This window comes from Serinus canaria, chromosome 19 (assembly GCF_022539315.1).
Source record: "Serinus canaria isolate serCan28SL12 chromosome 19, serCan2020, whole genome shotgun sequence".
NCBI classification, from domain to species: Eukaryota; Metazoa; Chordata; class Aves; order Passeriformes; family Fringillidae; genus Serinus; species Serinus canaria.
The window spans coordinates 5,189,802-5,210,381 of record NC_066332.1 but is presented as its reverse complement, the minus strand read 5'-3'; the positions used below and the strand labels follow the sequence as shown (position 1 = coordinate 5,210,381).

The 20,580-nt window shown below is 42.1% G+C and overlaps 1 protein-coding gene across 1 annotated transcript; it reads left to right on the top strand.

Annotated features, from left to right (window-relative positions):
- The first annotated feature begins 26 nt into the window (after positions 1-26).
- On the top strand, positions 27-19,912 carry CRCP (CGRP receptor component). Its single transcript, XM_050981881.1, has 6 exons — positions 27-199; positions 3,508-3,544; positions 4,804-4,902; positions 6,927-7,021; positions 13,486-13,543; positions 18,867-19,912. Exons 1-6 carry the CDS (start codon positions 192-194, stop codon positions 19,008-19,010), a joined length of 441 nt encoding a protein of 146 aa, XP_050837838.1. The 5' UTR covers positions 27-191; the 3' UTR covers positions 19,011-19,912.
- The last annotated feature ends 668 nt before the right edge of the window (positions 19,913-20,580 follow it).

Here is a 20,580-nt window from a genome sequence, read left to right as displayed (position 1 = left end):
TTTTTTTCGCCTCGCTACCTTTTTTTTAACTTCCTCATTTCTCCTTCCTTTTCCGCTTCCGTCGCAGCCGCCAAATCCTCCTTTAGCTTCACCGGGTCTCGGCCCGCTGCTCCCCCGCCGTGCCCCGCCAGGCTGCGGCTGCCCGGGGGTAGCGGGAGGATCCTCGGGGAGGCTGCGCCGGGGAGGACAAGATGGAGGTGTAAGGAAGGGCCTGAGGGGGGAGCACAGGGCACGGCCGGGCCTCAGAGCCGCCCTGCCGTGGCCACAGCGGGGCTGCAGGGCATCTCAGCGGGATTTGTGTGGGGAAAATCCCTATGGGGTGTATGGGTACATCTGTATTGGGGGGAGGGGGGGAGTACATCCATGTCGGCCTCTGCGTGAGGGGTGTGAGGGTGCAGTGAATCCGTGAGGGGTGTGGGGGTGCAATATATCCGTGAGGGTACAATGGATCCGTGAGGGGTGTGGGGGTGCAATATATCCGTGAGGGTACAATGGATCCGTGAGGGGTGTGAGGGTGCAATATATTCGTGAGGGTACAATGGATCCGTGAGGGGTGTGGGGGTGCAATATATCCGTGAGGGTACAATGGATCCGTGAGGGGTGTGAGGGTGCAATATATCCGTGAGGGTACAATGGATCCGTGAGGGGTGTGAGGGTGCAATATATCCGTGAGGGTACAATGGATCCGTGAGGGGTGTGAGGGTGCAATATATCCGTGAGGGTACAATGGATCCGTGAGGGGTGTGGGGGTGCAATATATCCGTGAGGGTACAATGGATCCATGAGGGGTGTGAGCGTAAAATAAATGCGTGAGGGTACAATGGATCCATGAGGGTAGAACGAATCCATGAGAGGTGTGAGGGTACAGTGAATCCGTGAGGGCTTTATTGCCCCCGGCAGTGAGTTCAGGCGTTCTGGTCAATATCGGAGGGGTTTATTTTATTAAAACTGTCGGATAGGCTGTGTGGCTCGGCCTGAATGCCGCTCTTGACCCCTCCTATCCCTTCCCTCTGCCCTGCGAGAGGATAAATGGGAATTTTTCATTATTCCCGTGAGCTTTGTGTAGGAGCTGGAAATGCTGGAGAAGGAAAAAACCTGAGGGGTTTGTGGCAGCGATTGCAAACACAATAAGAGAGGCAGAATTTTGGCTGGTGGTTCTTTCAGGCCTTCTTGCCGTGTGTTTTGGGCACAAAACAAGAGGATCTGACCTGTTTTGAAGCTTAAAATCTCACAAGTTCTGTGGAGCTGGTTAAATTTCTAGTTTTTATTTAATTTCTCTAGTGGGTGGGAGCACTCATGGGATGTATCCCCCAAAGTCACTGAGCTCCTGCAGCCCTGTAATCCAAGGATGCTTTATAATCATTGAATCTTCTCTACTGTGAGCATGAAAATCAGAAGTTGGTAAAAAATATTAAAGATTTGCTGAAGTGCAGGTTTGTATGACAGTCTTAATACTGTAGCCTGTGGAGAAATGAGCTGTTCTGGCTGTTGTACGCTGAGAAAAATGCTTTTGATACCATTAATAAAAAAATCTGTGATGCTTCTTACACTGAATTTTTATTAATCTTCTTTTGCCTCCTGCCCGATTTGGAAGGGAAACTTTGCAACTCTCCAAATTCTTACTATGGATTTTTCTTAGCAGAATTATTCTGTATTTCTTACCAGAATTATCTGTTATTAGAGAGAAGAACTCTCAGAAAACAGTGTGGTTTAAATATACAACACATGTGAAGCAGCACACTTAAAAATATGAAGTGTCAGTGATAATTGCAAAGGTGTGATGCCCTTTACTGAGATATTTTTTGATATATGCAGCTGTACTCAAGAGTGTTTTGGTTTAGACTAAAATTTGGGCAAACATGAGCTGTTTAAAGGCTGTAAAAAGTGTTTATATTTTTGGTGTTACCATGAATGTTTTTACCTTTCTGCTTAATTCTTAATCATATAAAAATTAAGTGAAGTGTTGAGCTGACTGTTTAAAAATACCCATTAGAATCCATTATTCAGAATTCCTTGTTTCCTGACTGTAAAATTGGTAGCTGCGAGTCAGGACCGAAGGAAATTTTATTTCTATTGCAAAAGTTGATCAGTTTATAATTCTGACGTTTCAGAGCTGTTGAAGATTTGAGACTGACTCTTTAGCAGAAGTGAAAAAAAGTCTTTTTTTGAATGGCAAAGGGGATTGGAATGAAAAAGAAAAGAAGGAAAACAGTTGCCTTAAATAATTTCATTGTTAACCCTCGATCCCGCAGCCTCATTTGCATGGCCGTGTGTTGGTTCCATCCCCTTTCAGCCGAAGAATTCCATACGTAATTCTCCCTATAGAATGTCTTTGATCCGCGGGGATTTCTGTAGGGCCCTGCTGAATGCAAACATTCTGAAGACTTGCATTTACCTCCCAACAAAAGCTATATATGGTTTGTAAAACATGAATGAAAAACTAATGCGTGCCTGAGCTCACTTGCTGAAGTTTCACTCGGGTCAGCGAAATGGAAGTTGAAGTTCATCTCAGCGTATTTTAGAAGGTCCTTTTCATTTAAAAACAATGCTAGAACCTGTGGAAGTTTGTGGATGCATTTACCATTTGAAAGTGATGAACGTGACAGTTCTATTCAGGCCGTTCTCGGTGCTTAACAACACATTGTACCTTTTTTGTTCTTTTTTTTTTTTTGCTTTTTCCTAAGCTGCTGCACAGACCTGAGAAAAGCCTTTTTTTCCTTTTGTATGGAAACTTTCTGTTGTTGTGACTGCTGACTGCTCAGCAGAATGTGTTGTTCAGGGAATAGAGGATGTTCTGGGGCAGGTTTTCTCTCTCTTTTTACTTTAAATATAGAAATTTACAATATCCAGGAGGAATAAAGGCGTGCTCTGCAGTCACCTGCCAGCTTTGGATAAGGATTCTTGCTTAATGGGGACTGAGGAGGTGGAAAATGGGAAACCCAGCCTTGCCCTTTTAATACAGGAACAGGCACAGAAAGATGGGAAGAATAAATAAAGGAGAAATGCAGTAAATTGGTGTTTTTTTCACTCAGTACAACACATAAAAATTAAAGCGCTATTTGTGTCTATCCACACACACGTGTCCATGGTACTAAAATACTCAGGGTGCTCTTGACTAATAAAGACAATAGTGCTTGTAATCTGAGTTCTTTTTCCCACCAGTCTTTATTTGAATAAAATCTGAGGCATTTTTTCCTAAGGAAGAAGCAAAGCAATTTGGTTTGTGTGTGAAATTGGGTGAGAGTCAGGGTGACTGAGTGAAAGGAGTGTGTTGTACAAGTGTGTTATGATTTATGGGGCAAACTCTGCAAAATATACTCAATGCCATCATTTTACTGACAGCATGGTGAATATTTTCCAGAGGTGGCATCTAGAATCACCAAAATAAGATGTCTTGGGGCTTTTTTTTTTTTTTTTTAAGTTTTTTTAGTGTCTGTGAGTGGGCAAAGAAAAGCTTCAAACAGTTCCATTTGGAACATAATAAATTGTTTTCATTTTTCCTTTTAGAAAAGATTCAAATGCTGCATTGCTGAGTAACTTTGAGGTAAGTTTGTCTTCATTCTGCTTTTAAAGCAGCAGTTCCAAGCTGTCATCAGTCCCTTGTAAAATCTTTGGAAGCTGAAACCTGGCAGTAGCAATCAGCAAAACCTGCAGGGGATTTCCTCTTCCTTGCATTTGGTTTGGTTTCAAAAAAAAAAAAACCTTTTAAAGAAGATTTGGAAATGGTTTTGCTAGTAGTGGGTGCTGTGCTGTTGTTTGTTTGGTCTTGAGATTATTCTGAAGTGGTATTTTCCTCTCTCATTTTAAGGGGGGTGGAAAGAAATGTTTAATTGAAGCCAGGTAATGGAAATATTTTGCTTTGCTGATTAATTTAATTTTTGGAACAGTTTTAATAACCCAAGTGGTTTTGTCTGTGTTATTGCTGAAGCTGCTTTTTATTGCAGCTGTTTCATTTATTCTGAAATTAATCTTGAAGTGTTTTATCCTGAGCTGCATCTGTCTGCAAACAGGAGAGCAGCACCTGGTGAGTGGTAAAGAGGCATCTGGGAAGAACTCTGCTGAATTTCCTCTGAGAAACAGAGGGTACCCTGTCACCCAAACTGGTGTTCAGTGCCTGGCTCTTAAAATCATGTCCAAAAAACAGCAAATATGATTTTTAAAAGCACTGATTCCCTCCAACTGCTGATCCCTTTCCATTTGCTCCTCTTCCCAGTGGCAGTTCCAGTCGCAGAGCCAAGTTTTGTAAATCCAGGGGATGCTTTGCGCACCAAGTTCCATCCCTGCACTTCCCTGTGAGCTTGTTGTCCTTTTGTGTTTGTTGTCCAAGCTCCCAGCCTGAGTTTGATTTCAGCATTGACAGGTGTTCCTTTTCCCTGGAGGTGGGAAGTCATGGAGGGTTCCTGGCTGATTATGTTCATATTTCTCACTGTCTGGAAATGTTTGGGTTCCTATTTCTCTGGACTTGTCAGTTTGTAACTCCCTGGGCTGGATCTTGAGTGAAGCCAGGTGAAAATGAGGGGATGAACAGTGAGAAGTGCTCTGCTGCTTTGCTCTGGGTATTTACTCTGAAGCAAAATATCTGAAAAAGTTCTACTCATCTGTTTAAAACAGTCACAGCTTTTAAAAAACAATTTCCATCCTTATTCATCACTCTGGGGCCAAAACATTTCTCATTGCAGAACAACCAGACATTTTTTGTTGTTTGGCTGGTAGGAATTTCCTGTTCATTTATGATTTCCTGCTGTAATATTTGTAGGTCAAATGCTCTCAGGTGCCGTAAACCTCTTTATTTTTTATCTTTAGGTGTACCAGTTACTTACTGATCTCAAGCAGCAGCGTAAAGAGAGTGGCAAAACCAAGCAGAGCTCTGGGCAGCAGAATCTGAACACAATCATGTATGAGGTGAGCAGCACTGGGGAAATCCATGTACCAGTTAGCTCAGGCTGCAATAATTCACATCCTCAGGGCTGTGTGTTGATAATTTGGTATCAAATTTCCCCTCATTCAAACCATAATAAAATGATTTAATAAAATCTGCCACTTTTCTGTGCTCAGGTTGTAGGGTGACTGTGCTGTCAGGGCAGAGTTAGGCAGCTACTGTTCTTAAAATCTATAAAAGAATTTCAACATTTCAAACCCCCTGGGTTTCAGCTGTTTAGTTTTGTTAGGATTTTTAACAGAACTAAATGGATAATTCCCAGCCAAAACAGATAATCTAAATTGGTTTTTGATCCAAAGAAAAGCCAAACCCCACATACAGATAACATCACTTGGATGCCAGGTGGGGAATAAACATTTCATCCCTTCCTGGGTAGGAATTCTAAAATGATGTAATAAAAATACTGACATTTAAAATAAATTAGCAATTTTCCAGAGCCTTGCAGTGGGAGCCATTGTGTGTGTGCTGCAGAACTGCATGAGCAGCACCACGACTGACAGGCAGCTGAAAGCACTTTGCCTTTGCTTGCATGATTCTGTTGAGCCCTGAAACGACTCCTGTGGATAAGATCTGGCCTAGGCTTTGGTTTTGTTTTAGTTCTGGCTTTGTTTGAAAAAGGTACAGAGGTTGTCATTCCTGAGCCTTGCATTCAACAAAATAGGGGCTTACCAAAAGTGGGAATTAAATCTTCATGGAGACTGACAGTCTCTTCCTGCACCTCTGGGAAACAGCTGAGGAAGATCCTGTAAGTAAATTTGATCAGGATGCACCTGAAATCTTGAATTGCTTTGTTATTCTATGTGTTCAATACCTACAGGGGGCTTGGGGGTGTAGCTGGTGTCAATTCTGAGTGGATTTTCTATGTTTGACTGAAAGAAAGGCAGAATTTGATTTTATAGGATTGTCTTTGGGTTTCTTCACAAGCTCCCTGCAGACTTGGATCTATTGGCTCTGAAGTAACTCCACAAAAGGAGCTTTGTTTTTCTGTGTTTTTGGCTTTTTCATTGATTTGAAATTGCCAAAAAAAAGAAGAGAAGAGAAATTACTCCTGTGAAATAATTACATTACATGACAATATAATAATTTCATTTCAATCACTGGTGGTGAATAACAGCTTCATTTAATCTGGAAAGGTCAGACAGGGCTTAAAGAAAGGAAAAATAAATTATCATTATTTCCATCTCTTCATTTTGGGGTTTAATTCAAGCAACAATAAATATTTAGGAAGATTTTAAGTCACTTCCAGTGAAAAGTCATCTGTGAACTGCAATTTTTGTGGGTTTTTTTATCAACAAATTGGTTTTTTACTCAGTTCAGATTACTTTGTGTAATGTAATTCTATTATCCACCAGCTCAATGTTGTTATTGTAAATAAAGCAAATAAATGGAACATCTGCTGTCAAAGTTAAGGGTTGGTAGGTGTTACATGGGAAAAAACTGATCAAAGTTTAACTGTCTCAATTAATTTTTAATAGCAAAATACCCTTGTAGATTTCATAACAAGCCATTTAATCTGCTTCTATCAACTTTAAATTGCCAAAAATGCAGGTAAAGGATAAAAGCAAGAAGATACTAGAGATCCTAGAGAGGGATTTCTGGGCTGGCAGTGAGAATATTCCTGGCACTGGGCACATGAAAACTTGGGTTTAGGATGAGTTCAACTTTTCTGTGTACTTTCAAAAGAGAATATCCAAACAAGGAGCAAACCCAGCAAATGTCTCACAAACACAAGAGGGGTTTTTTTTAACAAGCAGAGCTAAAACTCAGTCCTTTCTTGTATTCTTCCATTTGCAGTTTTGGGCTTTGAACAGCTCAGATCAAGTTGATTTCCAAACCTGAATTGATTTTCCAGTTTTTCTCAAGACTTTTCAGAGTATTCGTTCCATACACAACTGGTAAAACAAGTATTAATTAAGTAATTAAATATTAATTAATAAGTAATTAAATATGTATTAAATAATACATGTTTTCTTTCTGTCCCTTGCAGACACTGAAGTACATTTCAAAAACACCCTGCAGGTACCAGAGTCCTGAGACTGTCAGGGAGTTCCTGATAGCAATGAAAGACCATAAATTAACCAAGTAAGTGGAGCTGTGCTTTGAACAGGAGTAAAAACTCAATTAATGCTGACAGACTGATCCCTGTGGACACTGTGATGATCTGATGAATGGATTTTAAGTATTTTCTGCCATTATTTAAATGCTCAACCAAACATATGCTCTGGTAAAGAACTTCCCAACTCTGCCAACTATGCTTTACAGAATAAAACCCAGAGTTTTGTGTGGCACTTCTTTTTTTCTGATCTTTTCCATTGTCAGGGCCCACCTGGCAGCCCCTTCACCCCAAACCACAGAGAGCACAAGGGGTGCAATTGCTCTTTAAAGCACTTTATGTTAAACCACTTCGAGCAGTGATGCCTCCAAGGTGATTTGGAGCTACCTTTGGTTCCTAACCAAGGTCATTTCAACACTGCTCCTCTTGTTCAATCAAAAGGCTTTGATGGTTTCCATTCTGTGGGATGGAGGTGGTGTTTAGGGATTTCATTCCAGCTGTGTGCAGAGAGCTTCTTTCCCTTGGAAAGATCTGCAGTGTTTGCTCTTCCAGGACCTTGCTTATGTGATCCCTGGGATGACCTTTCCTCCCACCAAGAGTAATGAGCTCCAGACTCTCTTTGCTGCTTCCTTTCTGGGTAAGGCACCCCAAAATGTGCTCTCTGAGCTGCTCAGACCCTGTCTGTGCTGCTAACAGCTCCCTGCATTGGCTGATTAGATTGATTTGTGTTAATTGGGGTCTGTCCTCAGACAATTCAGTCTGGTGAAAGGGTCAGCAACACCCCATCACCCCAAACTGCTTCCCTGCCCTTTACATTCCTGTCATCACTCCACCTCTAATCAGAGGGGAATCAATTAAGCAGCGTGTTTATGCTCTTAATTAGGCTTAGCCTATTTCCTAATAGCAGGACTCTGAAGCCCGGGATTTGCAGCCCTGCCTTGGGCTGTGCCGTTCCCTGCCCAGGCTGTGATTGCTGCCCTCAGCACTAGGCTGTGCTCGAGGATGGGAGAATCCCCAGCTGGGAGGAGACAGCAGCCAGGGAAACACCAGGAACTGAGGCAGAGCTTTCCATCGAGGGAATTCTTATTTTTCCTTCCACAGCCCTGCAGGATGTCAGGCTGCACGTGATGTCTGTGCTCCAGTGGGAGAATTGGTAACATATTTCTGGCAAATTCTGCAGTTCCTGGAAAATCACCTCAAATTCTTCTGTTATCACTGATTTTTGCCACTCAAAAAGCCAGGTTAACAGAGCAGCATCCATTTTGTGATGGATTTGTTTCATTAGTATTACAGACACAAAAAAAGGCTTCCTAAAAGGGAGATTTTAAAAAATCAATTGAAAAGATTTTAAAAACGTCAGTGTGTGCAAACAAACATTCCAGAGTCATTTCAGAAAGCTGCCTTGCTAAATGGAGCAAAATCAAAGCCAGATATTTCACTGATACAGTTAAGGTGTGGTAAAACAGTTTTCCCCATAGTTTTTAATCATTACTTTGGTAAAATTCAAACTCTAGAACTGAGATTTATTTAAAACTACAGCTCTGAACCCACATAATGAATTTTATTATTACCTTGTTGAGGCCTCAGGCTTTGGCTGAAGCTCCAGTTCAGTGAGCCATGTTGTACTTGGAAATAGAGTTTGCCACTAGCAGCTCATTTTCCAGTCTTAGTGCTGGAATGGCTTCATATTTGTAAGGTATGGTGAATTGCACTGCATGAAAAGAGCAGTTATTAAACTAGAGTTCTGTAATTATGGTTCAATGAAAACTGGCTCTACTTGTGCTTCTTCCTGCCACTGATAGCCTATCTTGCATCTAATTTTGGGATAATCAAATTTCCAATCACTGCATATTATTATAATTTTAAAAATCTGCTCAGGAACATTGCCCTTTTTGTCTTTAAATCAACACAGTCGAGGAAGTGTTGAGCTGACAATCTTCAGTACTTGTAGAAAATATTTTCACTCATGACTGCCAAAAACTGCAACAGATATAAACCTCTGCAATATTAAAGGCTGAAGGATTTGCTTGGTAATTTTTGTCTCCTCCAGAGCTTTCAGAATGAATATTCAACAGCAAGTCAGCATCATTGAACAGCAGCATCATTTAAGAGATTTTTAAGAAGATTATTCTCAGCTTTTCCAGTGGGAATCCTTGTGGAGAATCACAGCACCCACTGGGGCTGTGATTTCCCAGTTTGGGGAAATCCTCCCTCAGCCAGAGCCTGTGCTCAGGACTCAGGCATTAAATTTGCCATGGTTGATTGAGGACCATGGGATTTATATTTCCGGCAGGAATCAAAGCCCTGGTTGTGTGTCCAACTGTTGCTTCATGGTTTTCCTAGTAATCCTCAAACATCCATTCCCAAGGATAAATTTGCCTCTGCTCAAGCACAGATATTTGAAGGGTTTTTTTAGCTCTCTGTGCTGGATCTTGGCACTGTTCTCTCCTAACCCAGACCTCTTGCTGGAAAAACACTCTGGGAGTTCAGCAGCTTAAAAAAGGGCAATACCAACACACAGAGGAGATTTTGGTTAAAATATAAACTGCAAAAGTTTGCTTAGTTCTGACAGAAAATGATGTATTTTGTCTGGATTTCCACAAGAGCTTGCAAGTATTTGTATTATTTTTTAGGATGGATGTATCAATGTAGGATTGTGCTGTCTGTGATCTTGAACATGACCCAGAGGTGGTTTTTTTCTTCCTGTAGAAATGTTTTTTAGGATTTCTAGGTTGGAACTCAACATCTTCACCTCCTCCAGCTCCACCCTCACACAGACCTCAGACCCCTTTTCCTCCCCATAACTGCACAGGTTTTTGTCTCCTGCAGCCTGAGCTTTGTGTGTGTCCCCAGACCCACTCCAGAGCATTTTTTCCATCCTGGAAGAGCTGCTCCTGGCTGCAGCTGAGCCCCAGGGCTGCAGGATGTGGGCTCAGCAGGAATTGCCATGTTGGGATTTCTCAGCAGGCAGGTCCTGTACAAGTCTGCAGCACGGCCCATTAACTCTGATTAGTGGGATCTTGCTTTTATGTGAGAAAATTGCTTTCTCTGTCACTCATCTTTTGTATGGATTCTCCTCTTGAGTGAGCAGCTTTCGTGTTCCAAACTGCTACTAAAATCCAGGCAGAGCAGGGAAAATGCAGATGCTGAAGTTTGGGGGCAATGAAGCTGAAAATATTCTTCACCTTCTGTTTGGATGGGTGGGACAGTTCCCCTTTTATTTAACGAGCATCAGCGTGCCATGAGTGCTGTAGGAAGTGTAAAGATGAATTCATAGGAGCTGGAAAAAGTTAATTTTACTATTTAGATTTAATGGAGCATGAACTAAATTCAAGCTTAGGTCTGTGCCTAAGCCAAACACTGCAATCAGGGCTGATCCTAATGCATGGTTGCCTTACTTAAGGCTAATCTCTGCTGAAATTGTGGTTATTCAGGTTTTAATTTGTGTGTGTGTACTGTCAGGAAATTCCAGGTACACAGAGAGCCTGGTCCCAGCAGTCAGTTTGTGGGGTCACAGCCAGAGCCTGGTCCCAGCAGTCAGTTTGTGGGGTCACACCCATAGCCTGGTCCCAGCAGTCAGTTTGTGGGGTCAGAGCCTGGTCCCAGCAGTCAGTTTGTGGGGTCAGACCCAGAGCCTGGTCCCAGCAGTCAGTTTGTGGGGTCAGAGCCAGAGCCTGGTCCCAGCAGTCAGTTTGTGGGGTCAGAGCCTGGTCCCAGCAGTCAGTTTGTGGGATCAGAGCCTGGTCCCAGCAGTCAGTTTGTGGGATCAGTGTTTAAAAGGTGCAGTGGGCACTGAGCTCCAACTCAGACCTCTGCCTTCTGCTGCTGCTGAGGCTGAGCAATCCAGTTTCCTATTAAATGCATTTTAGAGACATTTTGGGAGTGTTTCATTGCTTCCCTCCTAATTACATATTACCATGTCTAAAGATCCTTATGTTGGGGTGTTAATTAGTGCTTATGCTGCAAAAGCAGTTCTAGATGAAATATGGCATTTATGCAGCTTTTAGGGCTTTTTTTTCTTTTGCTTGTTCCTTTGTGTTGTTCTGCATCATTTTCCAGTAGGGAGCTTTGCTGATCAAAACCAGCCATGAAATCCTTCAGATGCCACATTTGAATGTGTTAATCACTGTCAGTTCTCTCTCATTCTTCTGTACACATTTATAAAAACTGCAAATCCCCTGAAATGATGCTTTTAGGATCCGTTTGGCCTGACTGTAAAATTTCTGTCTATCCCTAATGAGTTGGAGTGCTGTTCATGGCTTATGAGCAGAAACTCTTGGAGAGGTGACCTTTTTTTGTTGTGCCCTCTATTTCTTCAGGAAACATCAGCAGTTGCACTAATTGATTGTTTTAGTCACGAGGTGTAATTGGTGTTAATTTATTTCTGCTTGCTGCTGTGCCATTAATCTTCCTGTGATAAACACAGCTCTACCTGCTTGAAAAGAGCTCTGGCTAAATCAGGTTTGCATTCTTCAGCTCAGGCATAAAATGGCTTTTGCCATTTGATCCTCTTTATTTGGCTCTGGGGTTTATATTTCAAGGATATTGCTTTGAAAAGAAGAGGATGAGGAAATTTATTTGATAAAAGTCAGATAATGTGCTTTGTGTGGAGGAGTGGTGGAGCTGGAGGATTGGGATGTGTCGTGCTGCAAAAGAGAAGAAAGAGTTGTTTGAGAAGGCTCTGAAGTGTCATGTGAGAGAAACTTGGGTAAAATATGAATTCATCACAGTCTGTCCTTGTAAGTAGGGCTGGGGGAGGAGGAGGAGGAGGAGGGAGGTGTTTGCAGGGAGGAGCTGTTGGAGAGCTCTGGAAATTGAGCACCAACATTTGCTTGGCCAAGGGGCAAAGGAAAGAGCACTGAAAGCACCAGCTCTGCCTCCATCAGGCACCAAAGCAGGGAATTCCCAGCTCTGCAGGGAAGACCTTTCAGAACTCCAGCTGAATTGGCCAGGTTTTTATAGAATAAAGGAATTATTTAATATTCTTTCCCCAGCTCTGCATGGCAGTGCTGCCTTTAGCTTTGCTTTTACACAGTGAGTTTTATCTCTCATTGATTCCTTAAATCACCTGCTTTCCATGTCAAGGATTTGAGTGCTCATCTCCTGTCATTATTGGGGTTTTACTCCTGATTTTTTATGACTCTGGTAGATGGCAGCAGTTGTAAACACCTCATCTGTCTGCCTGGAAAGTGCTCTGAGTTCAGAGCAAAATCCAGCCATGCTCTCAAAGCCTCATGGTGGAAACACCACATGGATTTGAGTGATTACCAGGGGAAAACAAAAGAGGTGGATTCCCTGCTTCCCATCACCAGTGAAAACATATTTTATCTCTCCAAAAGCAAAGCAAACTAATAATAAACAAATAAATAAATAGGAGGGCTTTTCTGGAGCTTTCTCTTAGGGATTGTTAATACATCACAAATGCTGGACTGAAAATTCACAAGCTTTTCTTCTGAAGCTGAGAGTGATGATGAAAATGGACATTTTAGCTGGATCATCCAGCAGCCAGTGGCAGAGGCCTTTTGAAATGAAATTATATCTCTGAGGTATCTCCAGACACACAGAAATTGTTGGTTGTAAACATGGAGTGATCTGTGTTCTCTTAAAAGCTGTGAGGTTTCCTTTCTAAAATTGCCCAGGGGAAAACCCTCCAGAACCAGATTAAATATGCTTTAAACCCTCCAGAATCAATTTAAATATGCTTTAAACCCTCCAGAATCAATTTAAATATGCTTTAAACCCTCCAGAGTTAGTTTAAATATGCTTGAAACCCTTCAGAATCAGTTTCAATATGCTTTAAACCCTCCAGAATCCATTTAAATATGCTTTAAGATGCCCTATAATTAAAAGTCAGGGATGTTCAGCTCACCATGAGAATAGTTCAGCTTTACTTAATGCTGAAGATGAAACATCATCTTTTTTAAGGAACAAATTGCTCCATGTTTTTCTCTCTGAATGGAAAAGCAGATTTTAATTTTGTGCTCTTTAAAAATGTATTTCTACCTTGGAGAAGGTAATAAATGCCAAGATTTAGTTTCTCCAAATTGCAGTTCCCTGCTGGAACTTTGTCTTTGTAATGAGCTAAAAGAATAAACCAGTTGCTGCCATTTGATGGGACTGTAACTCCTTAGGTATGAAAATTGTTCTGGTGGTTGTGTGTTCATGGCAGAACTGTTGGATGTTTGCTGAGTTGTTTCTCATTTCTGCAGAGCTTTAATGAAGCAGCAGTTAATTAATGCTTGCACAGTAATGATCTGAGGGTCTCTGCTTGCCACCTTAGGCCAACAGCAGTGTGGCTGAACACAGAAAGTCCCCAAATTATTAAAATATCCAAATTATGGCCCTTCAGCCCCTCTGCAAACCCAGCCAGGATCATTCCTGGCAGTGCCATTTCATCCCTAAGTTATCAGGAATGTGTTTGCATCACTGCAGCCATTGAGGGCATCCTCAAACCACCCAGTAATGTGGATTTTCTTCACTGTGCTTTTACCAGGGCAGAAAAGCTGCAGCTGCTGAACCACAGGCCTGTGAGTGCAGTGGAGATCCAGCTGGTGAGTACCCATGCCTGGGCCTGTTCAAAGCTGAGCTGGAAGCAGCTTTAACCTTGGAGATAATTGAATAATTGCTTCCTCATGGGCCAGGGATTGAATGGATCCCTTTATTTCATGCACATTTTACATCCACGGCTTCAAATCCACTCAGCTGCCTCTCAGAGCCCTCTCAGGCAGATTCTCCACCTCTCTTTGTTTCATTTAAAATGCCCAATGCAGTCATTAAAGGTGATTTATGAAACTATTGCAAATAAGAATATATTTAATATTTTTGCTGTGCAGCTCTGTGATGGAATACCTTATTTTTTTTACATCTTCCCTGTTTTCAATGGTTTTTTGTCACACTGAAATCCAAAATTCTAAACAGAAATGAGCAGTAATGCAGGATGAGAAATGGGTATAAACTTTGTGATGGAAAGTAACCATTGTCAGTCTAAGAATAATTCAGTCAGTAAATAGCAATAGATGCTTCTGTTCTCTCAAACATCTCCTCAGGAGTACAAACCCCTGTGGCAATAAAGAGATTGTTACACTCAGGATATTATTTCAATAAAGATCTCTTGCATTAAGAACATCTGTTTGCAATCTTCCCCTGGAACCCAGCTGAGGAGGAACAGGATCATATTTTGCTGTACAAAAGGGGGAAGGATTAAAGAGGGACCAGTAGGACCAGTTTTGTTCTGTCACCAAGGAGCAGAGCTGAAATTGCTGAAAGCATCTCAGAGGGATGACTCCAGCTGAGGAGATCAGGGGCCACCAGCAGCCCAAGCAGGAGCTTTAAGTCAGTCAGAAACCACAATTAGAGCCTTTCTCACACCTTTGTTAGCTTCATATGCTTACACAGATTTATTTTATTGCCATCTGCAGGCTTTTCTTCCCTTCTTTAAGTGCAGTCATTTTTGGGGCTCTCAGGTGACTGCATGGCTTTGTCTGTCTCTTCCCCCCTGTCCTACTTTTATTGTCATCCTGCCTACACATAAAATATTATATTAAAAATAATATATAAACATCTATACTTAAATAAAAAGAACTATATAAAATATAAATATATAAAATAAATTCAATTCTGAGTGGAAAAGCAGATTTTTGATTTTGTGCTTTTTAAAAATGTATTTGTACCTTGGAGAATTTCATACTTACAGACTGGCACATTGTCTTTTATACTGGAAAATAATAATGGAAAATATTTTAGAAAATGAAAGATCTTAAGGAGGTTTAAACAGTTTATTTTCTCAACAATGTATTTTGCTTTGCCTTTGGTTAATTATCTCTGAGGGACATTAATTCAATCATTCAGTCTTTTACTTTATTTCTTTTTTAATGTGTTTTTTTTCCTATTGCTGTGGTGCTGAGCAGTTTCAAATCACTGCTCAAAGGAGGAAATAACAGTGATTTTCTCATCAAACATCTCCCTCCCCCACTGGAGGTAAATTACGTGCTTGATTGCTTTGGAAATGATCAGAGCCCCTATTTCCTTTATTGCTGTACTTAACTGATTATTTTTAAATCTAATTCTTAGCTTATTATTCCAGTGAACAATAGCTTTTAACCCACAGGTTGTTCTTTGGTGCTGAGGTTTGTTGACCAAATGCTGAGAGAATTTCTCAGTTCCTTCAGGACTTTTTGGGCTTCTTCAGTGTGGCTTTATTTATTCTTCATTCTTGATTTATTGTTATGTCTCAGGAGACTAAACCAAATAAACATTAGGGAGGAGGATGAAGTCTCTTAAATCCTGCTTTTATTTGGGTAAGCACAAAAGATAGGTATGGTTTGAATTAAGGATGTTTGTCCTTCTTTCAGTGAGTAAAAAAAGGAATTTAGACAGTCCTGAGTGATTTTGTGCTTCCATTTGTCTGTGGCACTGTGAACATAGATTTACACCTTAATTTATGAATAAACACTTTAATCCCTGGGATTATCTTCATGGGCTGCCTGTGAATTTCTGAGAATTCAATTTGAGCTGCAGGGGGAATGTGCTGCTTTTAGTTTGAGCTGGGAGAATTTCCTGCCAATTAATTTATAAAGTTTTCCTCTTTGATTAGATGTAGAGCATTGTGGAAATTAAATGGGAGCATTGCTGATTTTATGAATATATTGGAATGGAAATTGAGTAACAAAGTGCTCTAATTTGGGTGAAATAGAAGTGATTAGTGAGTCCTGAGCTGAGTGAATAATCACATTTCACAGGTAGCACACACTGGGTGTGGTTATGAATGACATTGATGTGCTGCAGCAAATTTTCCTAAACCTCTGGAGTTATTTTGGGGCAGCAGTGACAATTATTTATGACATCAGGGGGCTTTTAGGGGGCAGAAATTATATTTCTGTCACACTCCCCACTTCTGCTCCTCACCCAGATCTGCAGATGCTGAGGCCAGCAGCACTTTGGTCAGAAACACCCCAAACTTTGGTCAGGAACACCCCAAACTTTGGTCAGAAATACCCCAAACTTTTCACATGGCATGCTCTGAGAGGGGAAACTGTTCCCATTCGGGCTGGGTGGCACTGCCAACATCAACATCTGAGCTCATCCCCTCCCTCCAAACATTTGCATTTTTGTTTTCTTTACTATAAACTTTGCATTCCTGGCTGCTTATGGGCTCTGGCTGCCTCTTGAGCAGTTTCAGCCAGTGCAGGGCTTTTGGCTGGAGATTTTCTCCAAGATTGGTAAAATTGCTGCTGGAAATGGAGACACCTGAATCCATTTGGGGTTTTTTGCCTCTTGGGCTGCTTCTTACATCTCATTTCTCCTCTCAGCACCATATTTCTTTGTGCTCTCAGCATCAAAGCTATTTTGTCTTGCAGCTGTAAATCAGAAGGCTGTGAGAACATCTGCTGGATGTAGAATGAGTGACCTCCTGTCCCCCTGAGATCTGTTTCCTTTTAGGACAGTTTCATTTGCCTCTTTATCTACATGCTGTCTGGGCTTAATTTTTGAATCTTTCCTTTTGCCTTGTTGCTTTGCTGCTTCCAGTTTGTGCTTTTGAACCTTTGAAATCTCAAATAATATCCCAACAAAATAAGGCTGAAGCATCAACTGGACTAAGAAGCTGTCTGTCCATCCTGTTAAGTGTTGATTTGTGTCTGTTGGAGATTGCTGGGAGCTGCTAGAGAGGCACCAAGAGGTGAATTTTGCTGCAGGAATTGAAGGAATTCCCACTTCCCTCTGGATGTGTCAGCAGAAGGGAATTTGGGAGCTCCATCCCCTCTTCAGTGCAGGGTCTGGCGTCTCTAAAAATGCTTTTCACAACATTTGAATGAAATCACTTAGAGCACCAGAGCTGATTTTCTTTCATCAGCTTCGTGCTCAGCTGGGATTTCTGGGGCTGCCAGAGCAACCCCCAGAGCTGCTGTGTCTGTCCCTGCAGTCTGTCAGCCTCGTGCTGTGCCACAAAAGTGACATCAGAGGGATTGTTCAGACTGGGAGTTGGGGCATTACTCATCTGGAGTCACTGGGGAGCAGGGAAGAAAACAAGGATTGGAATTCTCATGTTCTGCCCTAAAATCAGGAGTTGGTAAGAGCTGATGAGAAATCCCAGGTTTTGTTTGAGTCAGAGCAAGCACCTAAAGGAGAAAGTGGAGGGGAAAAAAGGGAGAGGAGATCCAGATATTAAAATTAAAATGGGAAGAGAGTTGAACTTGCTGGCATGCAATAAATCCAATCTAAACAAGGCCAAGTGCTGTTTTCTGAGGGATGGTAACAAATCTGGAAGACATTGGTTCAGCCATCCTACCTGGAGTGATCCAGGTGTCCAAAGCACCTGGGCTGGTTCTCTGTGCAGCTCCTGCTCCCACAGCACCTACCCCACCTTGAAAATGGAGTGTAGCAGAAATGAATAACCCCATAATGCAGCCTGAAAGCCAGGCTGATAATCCTCTGTGAGATTTAACAGCAAAGGTCATCTGGAGAGGAGTGATTGGTCAGCAGCACTGGCACCAAGGAGTGGGTGGAGCAGATTTGATCATGGAATCACAATCCCAGAATAGTTTGGGCTGGGAGAGACCTGAAAGAACATTTAGTTCCAGTGACATCTTCCACTTGCACACGTGGTGGTGTGGTGCTGATGCTCCAAGGTGTGCTGAGATGATTCCCTGTGGGATTCAGCTGCCAGGGGCTCTCCCAGCCAGGGCAGGGGGATTTGAGTGTGTGTGAGCACAGGGAGTGCAGAGGAGCAGCTGCTGGGGAGCTGAGCCAGGGCTGCTGTTCAAGCCTGTGTCCTACAGTAGTTGTTGAGCTTGGAAAGCCACTCCACAGGGATTTTCATCCTTTGATGGGGATAGTCCCCTGAAAGTCATTAACAAATGGAAATTCAGTGTCTGCCTTTTGCTGAGGAGCGGATTCTCTGTGTGTGTGCTGATCTGTGGATGATCCTGATGAAAGATGATCAGATTGTGCAAAGAGGACTCTGAAGAAAAACAAAAATGAGTTGAAGTCCCACTCTGCTTTTCAGAAGGCATCTGAAGAGCTGGCAGTTTACAGCTAGGGCTGATTAAACCTGCATTGACTTGGAACCATCATTACTATAAATCACTTCTCTTCAAAGGCCATTTTCAAGGACTTGCTGTAAAAAAAAAGCAAACTCAAACCCCACAATCCTAATTGGTTTCATTTGTGTTTGAAGAGTTCTTCTGACTTGCTTTTCCAGTCCTCTGACAAGCTTTTTTCCCTTTTAACAGCTGCCTATAAATTAGGGCAGTTGTTTTACTGGTAGCAGTGATAGAAAAGCTGCCCCAGCTCCACAGTGGGAGTAGGTCCCTAATTAATCTCCTGGAATCATGGAGTTGAGTCATGGCAGTGGTTTTGTTGTTGCTCAGAGCTTTTAAATGTCTTCATATCCAGGAGTCTCCCAATCCAAGCAAATTCCAAATTTCCTTTATGGGCTGATGATTTCCTGCAGGTACTGGATGAGATGCCAAGGTGCAGGGAATCCCTCTCAGGATATCCCATGAAAACACAGAAACCTGGGAGAAAGGTCAGGGAAGTGGGGCTGCATCTGAGCTAAGGGAAAAGCCTGGCTTAGGACAAGGATGTGGAGGTTGAGGGAGGCTTTAGGGTAGGCCAGGCTGTTCCCAGGGTGGTGTTTTCCTTGCTGGAAGGAAAGCAGGATCTCATTACACAGTGCCAATTGTCGTGCTGAACAATGGAGTTCTTTCTTTTTTTCTTTTTTTTTTTCAAAATATTCCAAGAGTTCTGCTTTGTGAAATGCTTTTGTGATGAGCTCAGGCTGTGTCTTGACAAAGTCTTCCCTGCTGAGCTGAGTCCTTCTCCCTGAGGGAGGAAGTGTGGATTTGATGGTGCCAATGGGATTTTTTTGACCTGCAGATGGTGGAAGAAAGCGAGGAGAGGCTGACAGAGGAGCAGATCGAGTCCCTCCTGCAGACAGTCACCAACATCCTGCCAGGGGATCCAGAGGAGCAGCACAGGGACTCAGCAATGGCAACAGAAGACAAAGGTGACCAGGCATAGCAGGCAGCACTTCCAGAAGAGAACCAGCTGCTGTTAGTCTGGGTTTGATACCAGTTCAATCCTGTATTGGACGTAACTGTAAAATAGATTCAGATTTTTATGATTTGGAGGTGATGAGGGAAGCAATTGTTCACGAGGAAGCAGGGAAAAGGACACTATTGTTTGGGGGTTTTGTCATAAATGGGGGTGGCAGTGCCAGGGTTTGCAGTGGAGCAGCCTGAGGAGTGCTGGGGCTCAGCATCTTGGGGGATTTTTCCTTTCCCCATGGAATCAGCACAGCAGGGCTGCAATGAGAATTCCTTGCAGAGGCTTTGCAGATGCCCAGGTGGCTTCCAGAGCAGTGCAAAGGCAATTCTGGGGCTGTTTGCAGAGCAGGACATGGGCAGATCTGACAGGAGCTCCCAAATCTTGGCGTCATGGAACTGAGAGGATCTGTGGGGGGGGGCAACTCAAGGATGTCTGATAGTCCCTTCTAAACAAAAGAGCTCCAGATACAGCAAATTGCTCTGAACCAGGGAGCTGGGGGGGTTGAAGGTGTGAAATCAAAGCTGTGAGTGCCCTGACAGCAGAATATTGAGGTGTCTCTTTGCCCTCTGAACATTTATTGCAATATTCACACACAGACAAGGCACTCCTGGAGGAATAAATGAGGCAACACTGAGCTCTTGATCTGGTTTGGAAAAATGAGAGTCAGGCCTGGATGAAGCAGAATTTCCTGAGCTTTTTTGTGTGATGAAGGATTTCAGGATCAAGTATTTCATGTTGAAAGCCTTTGTGATTATAATAAATCATTTGTGTGTGAATATCCACACAAAGTCAGCCACTGGTTTAAATTGTGGCTGCAGACCATTCTTTTATAATTATTATGATGTACTGGAAATAGAAATAAAATTTTAAGTACATCCTGGGAGTTTTGTGACTTACAGATGAGATCAAATCACAATATCTGGCTTTTTTTTCCCCCTTAGCTCTGTTATGGGTTTATTTTGTGTTTTTATGCAGAGAATTTGTGCTTTCTGAGCTTCAGTTGTGCAGTGTATGAAAGGGACTGATAAATTCCACTGTCTGGGGGATTTGTCATATTTGTTTCCATGGTATTTAAGCTTCTTTGATGTTTGGAGAGGAAAGAAAATGATTGGAAAAATATATTTGTAACCTCTTAAAGATCATTTATCATACATTAAATGCCTTCAAAGGCTGGAGACTAAAGGTACATTTGGACTGGGTTTGTTTAGTGTTGGAGGGGGAAAGTCCTTGATGGGTTTGTGATACTTCAATGTATATTTTTCTCTCCAAAAAGGAAAGAAAACGAGAGGTAAGTGGATCATGCCATGGAAAGACACTCAATTAATTTTAAAATTAACATTTTTATTCACAGCAGCCCCTGATGTTGTTTGAGAAGCTGCAGCCTTGGGCTGCAAGTATTTACATTTTGATCTGCCCTTTCCTAAAATGAAGTTATTGAGATTTGTTCTGAACATATCAAAAGCAGCTGGAAGCAGACTGTAAATATCTTCAGCCAACAAGAACAACTCAACAGATCCCTGAAGCTGGGTGTTCCATCTTGGGA